This window comes from Emydura macquarii, unplaced genomic scaffold (assembly GCF_026122565.2).
Source record: "Emydura macquarii macquarii isolate MOO-44397 ecotype Brisbane River unplaced genomic scaffold, CSIRO-AGI_Emac_v2 contig_1027, whole genome shotgun sequence".
Taxonomy (NCBI): Eukaryota; Metazoa; Chordata; order Testudines; family Chelidae; genus Emydura; species Emydura macquarii.
This window is the reverse complement of record NW_027131164.1, coordinates 13,374,706-13,390,792: the sequence shown is the minus strand read 5'-3', so window position 1 is coordinate 13,390,792 and position 16,087 is coordinate 13,374,706. Positions and strand designations below refer to the sequence as shown.

The 16,087-nt window shown below is 45.7% G+C and overlaps 1 protein-coding gene across 1 annotated transcript in view; it reads right to left on the bottom strand.

The window, feature by feature from the left end:
* Positions 1-9,849, bottom strand: part of YWHAQ (tyrosine 3-monooxygenase/tryptophan 5-monooxygenase activation protein theta) — a 37,508-nt gene extending 27,659 nt beyond the window's left edge. Inside the window, exons 1-2 of the mRNA XM_067544783.1 lie at positions 9,688-9,849; positions 7,828-8,206 (exon numbers count right to left, since the gene is read on the bottom strand). Of these exons, the coding sequence (XP_067400884.1) occupies positions 7,828-8,121 (294 nt within the window). The 5' untranslated portion in view covers positions 8,122-8,206; positions 9,688-9,849. The remainder of the gene's footprint in view (positions 1-7,827; positions 8,207-9,687) is intronic.
* Between the last annotated feature and the right edge of the window lie 6,238 nt (positions 9,850-16,087).

The window sequence follows — 16,087 nt, the reverse complement described above, 5'->3', positions numbered from 1 at the left end:
TGCATATGGCATTGCCCCTTTAAGAGAGGGCCCACTTTAAGAGAGTCTTAAAGTGGCAATACCATCCTCCACAGAAATCCCTTAAAGCAGCAACAGGGTCCCCCGCGAAATCCTGCCGCCAAAAATGGAAGATAGCCCAAATTTTTCGGCGGCAGGTACTGCTCGGCCCCCATGAAGGGCACCTTACATGAATTTGGCCCACCACTATCAGCGAGTTTGACACCCCTGCCTTAGATTGTTCTAAAGAGCTTAATTTTTTATGCTTGCATACACATATATGGGGAAGTTTCCCCCAAAGGGTGTCAGATGAAAGTTGTCTAACCTGGTGGGAGTCATAGCTTAGCAGCAAGACCCTTGTCTATCAACATGTTGGTTAAACCAGTAGGATTAACCAATCACTTTTTTAAAACATTGATTTAATATGGTTGTACACCAGGCTTTGATTGCCGGAACTGTGTTTTCCTCATTTACTGACAGCTTTCATAAATTAGTTTTACTAGTTCAGAATAACCTTTAGACTGTAGAAATTATGAAGAGTCACCCAGACAATAAAAGTAGCCATTTGCAGAGCCCTGCGCAGATACACAAATGTGGATCCGCATCCAATCTGCATCCACCCCAATCTGCTTACCTCCGACTGACCTCTCTTTAGGAAAATAAAAAGTATAAATGCTAAACACAAGTAAACAGATTATTTAAATCAATGTTTCCTGCTTGCTGATTTAAAATCATTGATTTAAATCAATCCACCCTGTAAGAAAACTATACAGTAGAACCTCAAAGATACGAACACCTCGGGAATGGAAGTTGTTCGTAACTATGAAATGTTTGTATCGCTGAATAAAACATTATGGTACAGTACCCTGCAGTCAGTGTCTTCCAGCTGAGGCTGGGAGAGATCTCTGCAAAGGTGGCACCTGGCAGCACTGCCTGGTTTGCAAGTAGTCCCTGCCCTATTTCTGTTTCTTGTCTTTGGGCTGAATGGGGGGGAGAAGGGGGAAAGAGGAGGGGCGCCGCCCTGCCCTGCAATCTTTGCACTACAAGCTCCAGTCCTCAGCCACCTCTCCTCAGGGCTCAGCCTGCTCACAGCTTGCCATGGTCCATAGGCAGCATGTGGCAGGGGGTTGGTGCCAGCCTGCTGCCAGCAGCCCTCCCTTCCCTGCCCCTTGCACTCCCAGAGGTGCTGGCAGTATCCAGGAGTGCAGCCATGGACAAAGTTTGGGCCACATCAGTGCACAGGCTGTGGCTCTTTAAAACTCCTACAGAGCGCAGCGGACTCCCACTCCAACTCCAGGCTAGGCTTTGGCTGCAACCTTCATTTCCTTGCCTTGCAGCATGAGCTGCTCTGCTATGGCAGAGCTTGGAGGAGGGTGTGTGTTTGAAAACAGCTTCCCCCTCTAAGTGGGCTGGGGTTGGGTGGGAGGGGGTGAAACAGAGCCTTTGGCTTCCAAGAACAGCACAGACCCCTGACTGTTTCTACTCTGCACAGTATTTGCTTTCTCTCCCCCCCTCCCCACTGCTGTCGGACTGTTTACTGTACTTCCGGTTTCACAGGGTGTTCAGCTGATCGGTCAGTTCACAATTCTGGTGTTTGTATCTTTGAGGTTGTACTGTACATACAATTTAAAGTAGGAAAGATTTCTCATGAGATGAAGTTTTATTATTCAGACTGTATAAATGCATGTGTATATTAAAAGTGCATTGCCTATCCTTTCTGCCCCATGCATACCACTTTCTAAAATAATCACCTAAAATAACCCAGAGTATAGGAATACTTTGAGTTAGGTGCACTCCATGATTCTTCATCTACAGAATCTAAAATTTTGGATTAACGTAATTGTGTTTCTAGCCTTTATGGTTCAAATAATCATGAACAAAGGGTTAAACTCATGCAGTGGTTGCTTCAGGCAACCTGAAACAGCTTTCAGATGTACCCCAGTTGTCTTTGGGGCAATTAACTCAAACTCAGTGTCAATGTTACTGAAATAAACAATGAAATTAGTAGCAACAACCATCTAAGACTTAGACTCAAACTGCTTTTGACACTTTCCCAAGTGCCAAGATACAATACTGTCTTCTATTCAAGCGGCCAAACCCTATGGATTACATTAACACTTGTATGCATTTCCATACAAAATTTTACAGTTCACTGAAGAACTAGGAGTAACAAAATATCAAACATGGAACACTGATTATTGAATTAGTGAAATGAGTTATACAAAAACCTTAGTTTATTTCTGAAGCCATCATAAAAGCCAAGGGTCTCTCCAGAAGAATTCAGATAAAAATTGCCGATTTGTAATATGGGTTTTAGATTACGATGAAGTGAAAAACAGTAGATTCAGATTGAAAGCCTATCCTGTGTCTGTGATAACTGTGTTACTGCTCCAGCACATGTCTAAGGATCTGAGAGCTAATGATCATCTCAAATTTTATTAAATAATGCTATATTACGTTCTTTTGAAAATGTAAATATATTAAAAAACCTCTGACTGCTTTTAATACACAAGATTAGGATTACTGCATAAATTCATTGTCAAACCTGACTTTTGAAGTCTGCTGTTACAAAAACCCAGTCATCTAAAGAAGGGAAGAAATAGAGAACCAGGATTTAAAGAGCTAATTAACACTGCAACCACCAGTTCAGTTTTAGATCCACAAGAAATGTTCACATAAAAAAAATTAAGTGAATGCAAGTTTCCAATGCCTATGTAATAAACTATAATTGGCAGAGGCTGCAAACCTTCTTTTCACTCCTGATTCCATTAGCCTTCACTATGAGTCTTAATTGCTCAAAGCAGAAGTATTACTCAACAAAATGATGTTTTGGGCAGCTTGGGGAAATGCAAGATGTCCTAATGCATACAGTTTCTTTCAACTATTAACGTTGTAATCTTATATTAGTGTTCAATTATGTCTAAGCATTTTCTCTTGGAGAGAAAGAGTAGTTCTATAGACCCAACCCTAAACTTGGTATTGTATGCCATCTTATTCAGTAAAAATTAGAACCGCCCTAAAAGAAAACCAAGCCAGAGCGCATTTAAGGTTAACAGCTCAAATCACGTTACTAATAGCCCATCTAGATTAACAGATTCCCATGCCAAAAGGGAATACTGGGATCATCTAATCTGCCCGCCTATCAAACACAAGCCACAGAATTTCCTCATAATACACTCTAGTTCATAAGAAATTATCTTTTAGAAAATCATCCAATCTTGATTTAAAAATTGCCAGTGATGAAGAATCCACCAAACTGTTTCAATGGTTAATTACACACTATTAAAAATGTATGCCTTATTTCCAATTTGAATTTGTCTAGCTACAACTTCCAGTCACTGGATCATGTTAAAACATTGCCTGCTAGACTGAAGACAATATTACCAAGTTTGTTCGCCATATAGGTACTTACAGACTCTGATCAAGTTACCCCTTAACCTTCCTTTTGTTAATAAGGCATGTTTTCTAGTCCTTTAATTTAGTCATTCTCTTGGCACTTCTCAGAGTCCTCTCCAGTTTAACAGCATCCTTCTTGAATTATTTTAATGACCAAATGACTGTGCCTCCTGAGGCATTTTTAAAAACTAGTAGCCACCATGTTAGTCTGGTAAGAAAGTCCTATCAGCCATCATGTAACGAGCTTTAAGATGAGAGAGGGATGCCAATCAAGGAACAGCATATAAAACTAAGTACCTGACCTGTACAATTGACTCAAAGCAGCTACAATTTGAGGGATTTTTTTGTTTTAAATATAAGAGGTGTGAAGAAAGCAAGGAATATTAGCAACTCAAAAGTTAGCCATTTTTAAATTTTAAGATGTCGTTTCAGTACTGTCCCCACTTTACTATACCAATTTATTTGCAATTTAAAAATCTCTTCTCTGTTGCCGTATGAAAAGTCCCAACAAACTGGGTACACAGAAACTAATATATACAAAGTGCTATCTAATGTAGAAGGAGTTAAAACACAAATTAAACATCAAGTAGTGTACTTGTGAGAAGCATTATTTTTAATCTGCTATGTCCCTTGAAGGCTGAAGTACTAAGGACTTTGAAGATGGTACAGGGTATATCAGAAGCCTATCATATTGTGAAAAATCTGCATTCCCTTCTCCCCTCCACACAAAAAGCAACAAAGCTAGGAATCAATACCAATATCAATGGCATACAAGTACCAATCAGAAGGTTCTCAGCCACCACTGTACTGTTTACACTCTCCTACACCATACTTCAATTGTTTCTCAAAGGAGGGATGCACAGCTTTCCATAGTATGGTGCAGTTTGGAAATAGATCCATTCTTTAAAAAACCTGAAAGCTGTAGCCATTAGATGCACTGGATGATTGCATATGCAACGATGTTCATGGGCTAGAGCTTTGAGCATGCCATTCAAGTTTTCAATACTACATTTAACCATACTCATGAAAGTAGGAGTTGTCAGAGGACATCAGCTAATACGTTCCTGGGACTATCTTTTGAGCACACCCAGGAATTTAAACCTTATAAAAATGTTTGGCAACAACAAACAAATGGATTTGTTACTTTACCTTTAAAATGAATAAAATTTTAGAATCAATTATATAGAAATTAAATTCCATAGGCACTGAGTCTGAGGAATTGGGAATCTTCAAAAGCACTCCAGTGACTTGGCACTTGTGCTCCTAAATCACTTAAGCACTTTCAAAAATTCCACACGGTTTTAGTCATTCAACGGTATTCATTAAAACAGTCAAGCAATTCAACCGGCTTTACCGAAAGTTTCTCAGCATACAGGCAACAAATGACATTCAAACTGCAAGTTTTCTGCTAAAGCCATATGGTAACTGTGCAAATGCTTTTGTTTCAATCACCATTCTCTTGCATGAAGGATTAATCCCCCTGATATCCGTTAAAACAAGATATCTTGATGAAGTTTAAATTGCATATTCTCCTGTGGGGAAACAATTGGCACCAATAAGGCTATATCACATCCCAGTGCCACACAGTTATGACCAGCTCTATGCCCATTGACAAGAGTTGTATCATGTGAATGTGTGAATGGGTTGCAAGAGATCTGGTAAATTTAAAATGATATTAACAATTACAATAGGACTTCAGAGGAAATATTTCAGTGGTGATAAGAACAATTAAGTTATTTTTATTAAAGCAACAACTGATGAGTTGTACTTTACAAAACATCCTGGCGCACTCTCCGTGTTACAGCATTTTAGTTAACAATTAACTAGCATGCAAAATACTGGAAAGATTATTGATAAATGCAGATTTTTCAAACAGCATATATAAATTTCTGAAAGATGTGTTTGTACAGACAATGACAAAGCTTTTGTTTGTTAGTAATATAGCTAAGCAACAGCAGCCACCTACTCCACCGAACAGATCCACCCTTTTTAGATCCCAACAGTTTAGAGACTGACAAGCTACCCTTCCATATTGTTTGCAAGCAGTTATTGTATCTCTCTCAAGATAGATTACAGAGAAGTTTTGTACTGAAATTATTAATATTTCTGGAAACCAATTCACTTCAAGTTATTTTGAAATTTGATTAAAAGCTATGATGTGCTGAAGGGGGCTCAGTACAGCACTTTTTTTTCCTGCTCTGATTCATATGCAAGCATGGTAAATTTGTTCTTTATAGTGGCAGTTTCAATCTTTCAGTTGCTGACTCATGGAACAGAGCAGTGGCAGAATGAAGGAGCTAAGGGGAAGAAGAAAAGGGGGTAGAAGTGCAGATGGTGCTGGGAGGGAAAGCTGCAGTATCAAGGCTAGCAGTAAAAACTGATAATAAGCCTCTTCTCTCCACAGCAGGAAGACTTGATGCCAGGGAACAGGAAAAGCATGTGGCTTTGTAGGTTGCCATCTTCACTACTTCCTGAAGACTTTAGGGGCAACTGAAAGCAGGAGGCTGCCAATGAGGACCCAGATGAGAGTAGAGGGAGCAGAGATAGTGAAACTGGGATAAATGCAAGCAACAGCTTTGTGAATGTTATGCATTTGCACTAGTGCCGCTACACCTGTTACTGACCACCAATTGCCTAAATTGGGGTAACTTCAGCATAGACAAGACCCAAAAAGGACTCACTGCTTGCATCTCATTCACTTCCAGAGCCACTAGAACCCCATAGAGAGGCATCTGTTATGATGAAGTAACAACCAGGATGAGATGGTTTAATCACAAAACTTCTTGAGAATTCAATCTAACAGGAAGTAAGGGGCACAAGGGGGTAAGGTCTCAAAGTCTGAAGGCTTGGCCGTGTCTATAAATCCCAACACACTGATGGCTAGATTGGATCACAGAAGAGTAGAGATGATTTGAGGGAGCCCCATAGTAAAATATTGGCAGTTCATCAGTAAGTCTAATTAGAATTCTGTCACAGGAAGTGAGAATCAGTCTAAACCTGTGGTTTATGAGTCATGCTACTTACAAAAAATGAAGCTTTAGCAAGTTTTAACCATGCCTGAAACAGTACAAGTTTGCTTAAGAAATGAAATACATTTTAAGTCTGTTAAGGAAAAAGAATTAGTTGTTTTGACTGATTTACCAAATAGTTTCAAATAAATCTTTATAATTAAAGACTGCTTAAAATTGTTAGACCGTATTTTTAATTCAGAAAAAAATTCTAAGTGGCAGCACGCATTGGAATGTGTAGGAAGTATTTCTGCACAACCCAGAAAAAGGTTCCCCTTGTCAGATGAGCTGGAACTCTTGGCTTGAATTTGCTTCTCAATTAAAGAGCAATAAATAAATAAATAAATAAATAAATAAAAACAAATCTCCTAACCCAAGTGAGTATATGTTTACCTCCTGATTAAACCAGAAATACTCAGAACTTGCCTCTTCCTGTCCTAAAATGCATGAAATGCTAAATACTACCTGAAGTACTATTTTACCATTATATTGGTAATGAAGTATTCAAGATAATTTGCTACGTTTCCAATTGCATTACACATCTAGCTTTCTGCAGCCAGAATTTTTGATGATCATGTGGAATAGGTGCTGCACTTTCTGCACCACTGACAGATTCAGCCCCCTCCATAATGCAGCATATTTGCACCATCACAAGCATCTACAAGACTGTAGGGCACAATCAAAAACAAAACAAAACCAAGAGACACATTTCTGGACTCTTGTATAAATATTCATCTGCAACACCTCTTACAAGCTTAAAACTTTGTAGTTTTGCTTTATTGCAAAATGATTGGCTTGTACAGTAGAGATGCCGCCTGAAGACTGCACCTGGAAGTGCCAGGAAGCCTACTTTTATACAGATTTAATATACAAGTCTTCACTTATAAAAATATTTTACTTCAAGACCCCCTCTAAAATTATTCACACTTCTTACAAGTCTCTTGACCTGAACACACACAAAAGTTTGTGACCACAATCAACTGAGCACCTTCAAATCAGATATCATACTTGGTTAATCTGTATGCTTTACAATGGTTTTATTAACCAAGAACCACAAAAGGAAGAAAGAAGCTCCCTTGTTTTACCTGGCAGACCCCTTATTGCAGACAGATTAGTCTATTTACATAATAGTGCAGGTAGACCTAAACTCAAATCCCCCTGTAACTCCCATAACTACAAGACAGTGCTGCATGTTGATCTCACATCCCTCGCCACCTCATCCTCCTTTCCCACACTTAACCATGGCAATGTCCTCTCATCCTTCAATGGGGTGGTGCAATAGCTTGCCCTACCCCAGCATAGAGTTGCACATAATCTCCCACACCCAAACCTACATGTCTGACTCCCAAGCACCCAGTTGTGTACAGATGCCTTGTCCATCACTTCCAGAAGGGTTGTGACATGTATCCCCAGATCCCCAACTCACCAGCACAGTGGTGCAGATGGACCTGAGCTCAGACTCCACCTTCTCCCGATAGTCCTTGACAAGCTGCATCTTCTTGTCGTTGGTGTCTGTTTTCTGCTCAATGCTAGAGATGACCCTCCAGGCAGAGCGCCGCCCACCCACTACGTTCTTGTAGGCCACTGAGAGCAGGTTGCGCTCCTCATTGGATAATTCAGCACCTTGTTCGGTTACTGCCTTCATGCAGGTGGCCATATCATCATAGCGCTCAGCCTGCTCAGCCAGCTTGGCTTTCTGGATCATCTCGGTCTTCTCCATGGTGGCTGGCAGTGGGGCAAGAGCAGCAAGGCGGAAGGAGAAGCAAGGGCTGTCACACTGTCAAGAAGAGAAGGCACCTCAAAACCTGCCAGGGAGGAAACAGATTAGCCATGTCTCTGGGAGCCAAGAGCTGCAAGACATCATATTTTGCCCCTCCTCAAAACTCAGAAGACACTAAACCAACCATCACCCCAGGAACCAAGAATCACAGGCCACAAAGGGACCCCAACTCTACACTACCCGAAGAACGAAGGAAGAACCCTATAGGCCTATATAACCAGCCTATTTCACAGGGGATTGGTTATAGGGGAGGGGAAGGACACCTATCTCCAGGACCTCCAAGGAGGGTTGATGACCCAGAAACCAGGACAGGAAAAGAGACAACTCAATCCCTCCCCACAGGAGGCCAATCTAGAGACTAGTTGGTGGAAAGAGGCACTCTAGCTTCCTCCCAATGGCTTTTGTCTCCACCTCCCTTTTCCTCCTCCCTCCCCCCTTGTGTGCACTAGCAGGGCTTGCAGCCTGTGGTTAATGATGAAATATGGGGGAGAGAAGGGGAAGAAATAGAGCTGGAAACCATTAAGTTACCCAAAGGGGCCACCCACAGAAGCCTTGCCCAAACCCTTCCCTCTATGTATGGGGGTCTGAAAGGTTTGCCTTGAAGGTGGGAGCCATGGGGGGGTGGGGGGGGGGTAGGAAACACGGGACGGTGGTAGAACCACCACCGGCCCCAGCGCAGACACAGGAGGAGGAAGAGGATGCGAGTAGCCCAGAGGACAGGGGGAGGAGAAGGCTGTTACCTAGTGCGTGTCTGGGGACACGAATGGCTGCAGAACCAGACGGCCGACGGGTAGCAATCCGTGCTCCCGCAGGGCAAGCAGGGGCAGGACAGACAAGGGTGAGGGACGGAATAAGGGAACCTTTGTCCCCTAGCCAAGGAGAGGGCGCGGGAGCCGGCCAGGAGGCCACCGGGAGCCTTTCCCGAGAGCACAGGGAGGGGATGAGGCGCCGGCCCCAGCGCGAGGAATGGAAGGGGTCGGTTTCACGTCCCGGGCGGGGAAGCCCCTGCTCGAGAGTCTCCTCCGCGAGGACGGCCGGGCTTTATGCCTCGAGTCGGGCGGGAGAGGGCGGGGACGGCGGAGTCCCATCCCCCGGGGAGGGGGGAGCGCTGCGCTGTGCGGCGCGGCGGGCAGGACAGACTCGCTCTGGCAAGGTGGGTGGGGTCTGCAGGCGCAGCCCGGGGCGGGCGAGCGGGGGGACAGGCAGCTCCACACGCCTTGGGCCCAGCCCGACGGTCTCCCGAGGAGGACGGGGCTCGGCAGCTCTCTCCGGGGCAGGGCGCGGCCCACAGGCGGCAAGGCGGGAGGAGCTGCTGCCCAGGGGGCCCCCGGGCGGAGGGGAAAGCGCGGTGTGCTCCCGGCCCCGCCGGCTGTGAAATGGCGGCGGCGCTGGCGGCATCTCCCGCTCCCCGACGCGGCCGAGGACTCCGCGCCGCGCTCACAAAATGGAGGACGCGGCGACCCCTCCCGCCCCTCTCCTCCCCTGGCCGACCTCGGCCCCGCTCACCTGGGTCCGCTCCGCTAGGCCGGTCAGGCTGGCGCCGCTGGGTCGGATGCGCTCCGCTCGGGGCTGGGGCGAGGAAAAAGAGCCGCTCCCGTCTCAAGCGAGAGCCAGCGCTAAAGGGCGTTGGCACAGGCAACCCTACCCGCTGCCAGACCCGCGTACACACGGCCAATCCGAACACCTGCTCCGCGCCGGGGCCCAACCCCTGCGTGCGAATACCCAATCCAGATGCAGCGCGCCACAGCGGGGGCGGGCACAGGCAGGGCGCAAGCTCGGTTGGCCCGTGGGCTGCGGCTGGGGCCACGGGGTTTCCTCCAATTAGATCCAGGGTGAGCTTACGTCACTGTCACCATGGTGATGCTGTTACAACCCCCCTCCCTTCCACGCCCAGCCCTGGCCCTAGCAGCTGGATCTGGGTGAGGCACGAGACTGTGCGGAGGCGTGGCTCGGCTGGGCTGGGCTGCGCTGCTCGTGCTGTTGAGCCTGGGCTGGGCTGGGCTGGGCTGGGGGAAAGAGAGACTCGGAGGCCGGAAAGCGGGTGGGAGTGTGCACTGATAGAGGGGTGCTGGGGGTGGGTGCTGCGGGGGCAGCGTGCACTGATAGAGGGGTGCTGGGGGTGGGTGCTGCGGGGGCAGCGTGCACTGATAGAGGGGTGCTGGGGGTGGGTGCTGCGGGGGCAGCGTGCACTGATAGAGGGGTGCTGGGGGTGGGTGCTGCGGGGGCAGCGTGCACTGATAGAGGGGTGCTGGGGCTGGGGCGGTGCTGGGGGTGGTTGCTGCGGGGGCAGCGTGCACTGATAGAGGGGTGCTGGGGGTGGGTGCTGCGGGGGCAACGTGCGCTGATAGAGGGGTGCTGGGGGTGGGTGCTGCGGGCGGTGCTGGGGGTGGTTGCTGCGGGGGCAGCGTGCACTGATAGAGGGGTGCTGGGGGTGGATGCTGCGGGGGTAACGTGCACTGATAGAGGGGAGCTGGGGCTGGGTGCTGCGGGGGCAGCGTGCACTGATAGAGGGGTGGGTGCTGCGGGGGCAGCGTGCACTGATAGAGGGGTGGGTGCTGCGGGGGCAGCGTGCACTGATAGAGGGGTGGGTGCTGCGGGGGCAGCGTGCACTGATAGAGGGGTGGGTGCTGCGGGGGGAGTGCAGCGCTGTGATGGAATGTGTTGTGAGTGTTATTACTGGAGGGTAGAGAGGTAGATGGGGAGGTCAGTTGTTAAGTCAGTGCTGTTGGGAGGTTTGGGTGCTGTGGAAATAGAACGGGTTCAGAAGGATGGGTGCTACTGAGCATACGGCGATGGGTGTTGAAGTGCTAGTGAGCTGCTGGAGGTGGGTTCTGAGGTGGAAGGGAGCTGCTGTTGGCATTAGTGGCTTCTTTGATGTATAGGGTGGTGAACGGTATTGCAAGACAATAGGGTCTGCAGGTAAGTGATGGAAATGGTAGGTTATGCTGGACAGTTTGGTGGGGGTGTGCTCAGGGAAATAATAGATGTTGGGAGGTGTGGAGAACGTGTGTGTGTTGCTGGTGGGTAGGTGGGTGTTGGAATGTGTCAGGGGAATGGGTGAGTTGTGGGAGATGTAAAGGAATGAAAGGTGCTGTTCAAACCCAAAACTTATTTTCTCCTCCACCTGAACAGTAGCTTTTCTGTTTCTGTTCTGGGTTTTGATGGTGATCAACAGGAGAAGTGACTGAGCAAGGTTTTTAGGCTTTTTTTTTTTTTCTCTCTTTTGGAGTTGGTGAGGATAGTTGATGAAGGGGTATTTCAAGAGGGATGGATAAATTTATTTGTTTCCTTAGGTGAAGATGAAAGATCCATAGGACAAATAAAAAATAGTGGATGGAGTTTTCCTTGATTCTAGACCATATGACCGATCTTTGACCTCTCAATGGCAGGAACATGGGGTTGATGATGCGGACAAGAACTCCTCCCTTGTCGAGAGCGAGACACTCATGATGGAGGGAGTTGTCCTTCTGCAGAGATTGGTCTGGGATAGGAGGAGTTTCTGGGGGTAAGAGACCAAGGAGGGGCCAGAGAGAAAAAAGGTAGGAAAGGAGGTGGGATAAAATTTCTTAACGTAATGATGGTGTTTGAAAGAAGTTTGATAATCTTTCATGTAAAAGCAAGAGCCTCAGGAAAAGGGAAGGATTTTTTTCTCTCTGTTGATTGGGAGATAGGGGATTAACAGATATGGGTTTTGCAGCCAGCCCTGGAGATCCTTATTCTGACAACCAGCTTTGCAGCTGTGTCCCTTCAGGATGTCCAAGAAGGTGGAACAACTGTGCTGTGCACTTTGGATACAGACGCTTGGACTGAGGGGCTTGGTTGTAAAGATTAAGGTTCTTTGAACCCTGTGGTAGTGGGTTGGGGAGACAAGGCAGGAAGAAATCCTGGTTTAAACAAGAAGTTGTTCAGTCTCTATTCCATTGGTTTCATCTAGAGGTTGGGGACATCAGTGGACAAATATTCCAGTCTTAGGCTCATGGTGTTATATCTAAGATTGGTGTTTAATAAAGTATCATCTGTCCATAATTTAATTCAAGATTAATGCCTGCCCCACCAATCTTGCATGCATTCTCCAAATGCTGGTTAGATGGTCCTGCTGGACCAGCTTGAACGTAGTTGATTTGAGGCAGGCATTAGGCACAGCTTAATCCTAAAATAAAGTGAAGAGAGGGTGTGGTTGTGCTCTTTGCAGCCAATCTGAAATGCAAGAGGTCTCCTACCTCAAAGCTGAATTAGACGCATATATGTGTGAGAGTCCTGTGATTTATTTTCATGGGCAAATCATCCTGCTGCATTGCAAAGTCCCTGCATGAGCAGATATAGTTTCTCACTACAGTGGTTTTGGAATCACTAAGGATGACATCTTGGATGATGAGTTCTCTGTATCAACTCAGGATTTCATGGATACCATGGAGATGAAGGAATTATTGGCTCAGATTTTTGATTTAGTGTGTGGCTAGGACTGGAGATTAGGCATTTGGAAATTAGATCTATATCATGGACTAATCATTACCTACCTCTTGTGGTTTGAGTTTGGGACGAATATATTCTGCCACAAGGGACCAGTTGATAATACATCCCATGAAGTTAATGAAACTGGAACTCTTCCAGAAGGCCCTAAGGGAAGATATGACTCATCCAACAGACTTGGGGACTTGATAGGATTTTATGTTAATCTATTATTTTCAGTCACTGGTAGGGGGCTCTAATGTCCTCGCCTTCAACTATGTTCTCATTCATCACCTTGATTTACAGATTAAGTGAGAGCGAGGACTGTTAGCGCATCCGTGACAGAAGTTGTGGGCTGAAGCTGACCAAGTGTCCACCACAAAGGGTTTTTGAATTCTTATGTCATGCCTCTGGTGGAGACAGACGAATGCCTGCACCATGGTGTCTGCAAAGTGCTGTTCCGTGGATTTTATTTGAGTGAGGACATTTGGGTTAATCTAAACTACCTTCAATCAATGGCTCAACTGAAAAGGTTAGGAAATGTCAGAATTAAGGCTGCTCATGCAACTTTAAGTTGGTCCTCTTGTGTGTATGCATTATCATACATTTCTTAAGCACACAATAAAGTGCTGTTTTTCCACAGGACCCTGGCCTTATTCAGTGCACTGGGGGTGGACGATGCTCAGTGAATGGATAACTATTCAATATTTCTTTTTATCCTCCGCATTCAGTGTGGTCCTGTGCATTGTTTTAGTACATGCCATCCGAACCCTGCACTGAATACAGAATTGTTAATTTCCTCATGGGCTTTTCTATGATGCTGTTATTGTCAAAGCTTAGTTCTTAACAAACTTTAACTAATTTTATCTTCACAACACCCTTGTGAGGTAAGATGTTACTGTTCATCCCCATTTTATAGATAAGGAAAAGAGGCATGAAGATAAAAGTAAAAAAAGGTCAGCATTTTTGAGTGCCCAATTGGAGACCTGTAGGTCCTGATTTTTCAGGGTACTTAGCATTAAAGAGCACTCTGTGTTCAGAACAGAACTCCCATTGTTTTTAGTTGCACTTGTGAATGCTCAACAGTTCTGCAAATCAGACCCCAGCTGTCTCACATTGAACATCCAGAAAATGAGGAGTGCACAGTGGCCACCTATGAACATTTTGGTTTGTCATTTGCCTAGTATCACATAAGAATTCTGTGGCAGATGCAGAGATAGAATCTAGTTCTCCAGGACGGCATTCAACTGCTTTAACCATGAGACCCTATTTTATCTCCCTGCCTCATTTATGACACACTTTCCAAAGGAAGTTGGATGGGGGTGCGCTATGCTACAGTGGAGCCTATTTCTGTTTCCTGGTACGGTCACACCTCCAAGCAGAGTTCCTCCAGGTGGTGTCCACTGACTCCCTAGACACTTTTGAGGAGCGGTGGGCACTGTTGGAGGCTCTCTCCTCAGTGTCCACTTTTCGTTATCGGATTTTTACCCTATGACCTTCGCTCCCCACCTTTTTTTTCCTTGTTGTCACCAGTGTTCATTTGTGGCCCAGGTCCACTGGACCCTCTCCCTCAGATGATGGGGAAGGCCGTTAGCATGGGTGGGCTTAGGTCCATCTTCCCTCCCAGTTCCACAATAGGCACACACCTTCCAGTTTTTGCAACAAATGAAGCAAGAGTCCTACGTACAGTCAGTTGCCTCATTCACTACACAGTCATGATTAATCCTCAGAGCAGGTCCAGCATATGCAGTGAATGAAGGAAGAATGTTGTGGAAAAAATAGTATGTGATCATATAGTTAAGAACTGTCTCACAATGCATATGCAAAAGAGGGCTGAATTAAAGTCACATGAGCGATGCTAATACTGGCATTTCCTAACTTTGAGTGCTTGACTTTGCAACCTTAATAATAATCTTTTAAGACCATAAGAATGTCCATATTGGGTCAGATCAGTGGTCCATGTAGCCCACTACCCAATCTTCCAACAATGGCCAATGCCAAGTGCTTCAGAGAGCATAAAGAGAACAGGCAATCACAGAGTGATATATCTCCCGTCGTCCACACCTAACCCCACAACAATACCACAAATCTATTGATGTTCAGGACATGTGCAAGGTTCACTCTCTGTTTATGCAGGCTTTTGAGAGGGTAGGGTGTGATGCAGCTTGGCAGTTGTGGGCAAAGTGAGGTACTGTTTTGGTTTGTTATGGCTCTTTTTTTGTTTGGGGTAAAGGAGAAGCTTTGAGCTATGTTTTGTTATGCTATTGCATTCTTAAATCAGGGCACAGGTGCTAGAGTTTGAGATACATGCTTTTCTAGATATTTTACGTTAAAATGCTTAAATAAAAAACTATACATGTGTAGAACCCAAGGCAAAGGAAAGAGATGACTGAGATGTCATCTGCTACCAAATCACTAATGTAGGAGTGACAAATGATTACATAAAACCCACTGTGCAGCTCCATCCTATATTGCATCTACTGGTCACGAATACTACAAGGCAGTTTTTGCTTCGGTAACACTTGCATAACTTCATTATTGGAATAAAGTGGGTGCTTCCAGGAGAAGGGGCTGCTGTAGGAAACTGGTGCCAGGGAGGTTGCTTCTGATGCATAGTTGCCTCTTGCTGGGAAGATGGGTCTCAGGAGCTTGGAAGTTCGGTTGGGGAGGTGGGTATAGGGGAAGGTGCTAGTATAGATTGAATTTTGCTGGTGGGTGCTGTTTTTACAGTTTGATTTGTGCTGCTGAGGGCTAGGTTGTGCTGCTGAGTATTGATTTCCACTGTTTAGGGTGGGTGTTGCCATGGGGTGATATTGATGACTGTGCTTGCAAACAAAATCCCTAGCCAGCCAGCCCGCCCTAAGTCTAAAGCGCTTCCTTTTCCACCATCATAATAATGGCAATGTTAAATTCTATCCCTTACTCCCTGGTGAAATGGTTATTTCTTGGTTATAAGTCTCCAGCTCTTCCCATCATGTTTCTCCCTCTGTTGAGTGTGGAGTTAAACAGTGGGGAAAAAAGCCATGGGGAGTAAGGGCAGAAGCAGAAAGTATCCCTGTGAAGTCCACCTCCCCAGCAGGTGTAGACCTCTCTGTCCTCCACATGACCAGTGTGAACTGTGAGAACAAGAGGACCATGGCTAGGCACAGATTTATTTCCCTTGCCGCACAGTCGGTGTAAAAAACACAGGTAAATTAATGCTGGTTTGATACTGCGCTTTGTGAGGCCCAGCAGAGGGGACTCCAAAGCACCAGTGCTGAGCGATGCTGAGCATGCTGCTACTGCTGGGAGGAGGGCCATGAGAGAACAGCAGTAAGACAATTCCTCCATGAGGATCCATAGGGCTCAAAACAAGGTTTCTGCAGATCCTCACTCATTTTTTTTCTAACCTGGCCTAACAAGGTGAGGTGGGAGTGGAATGGGAGAGCATGGAGCCAAACAACTACCCACAAAACTT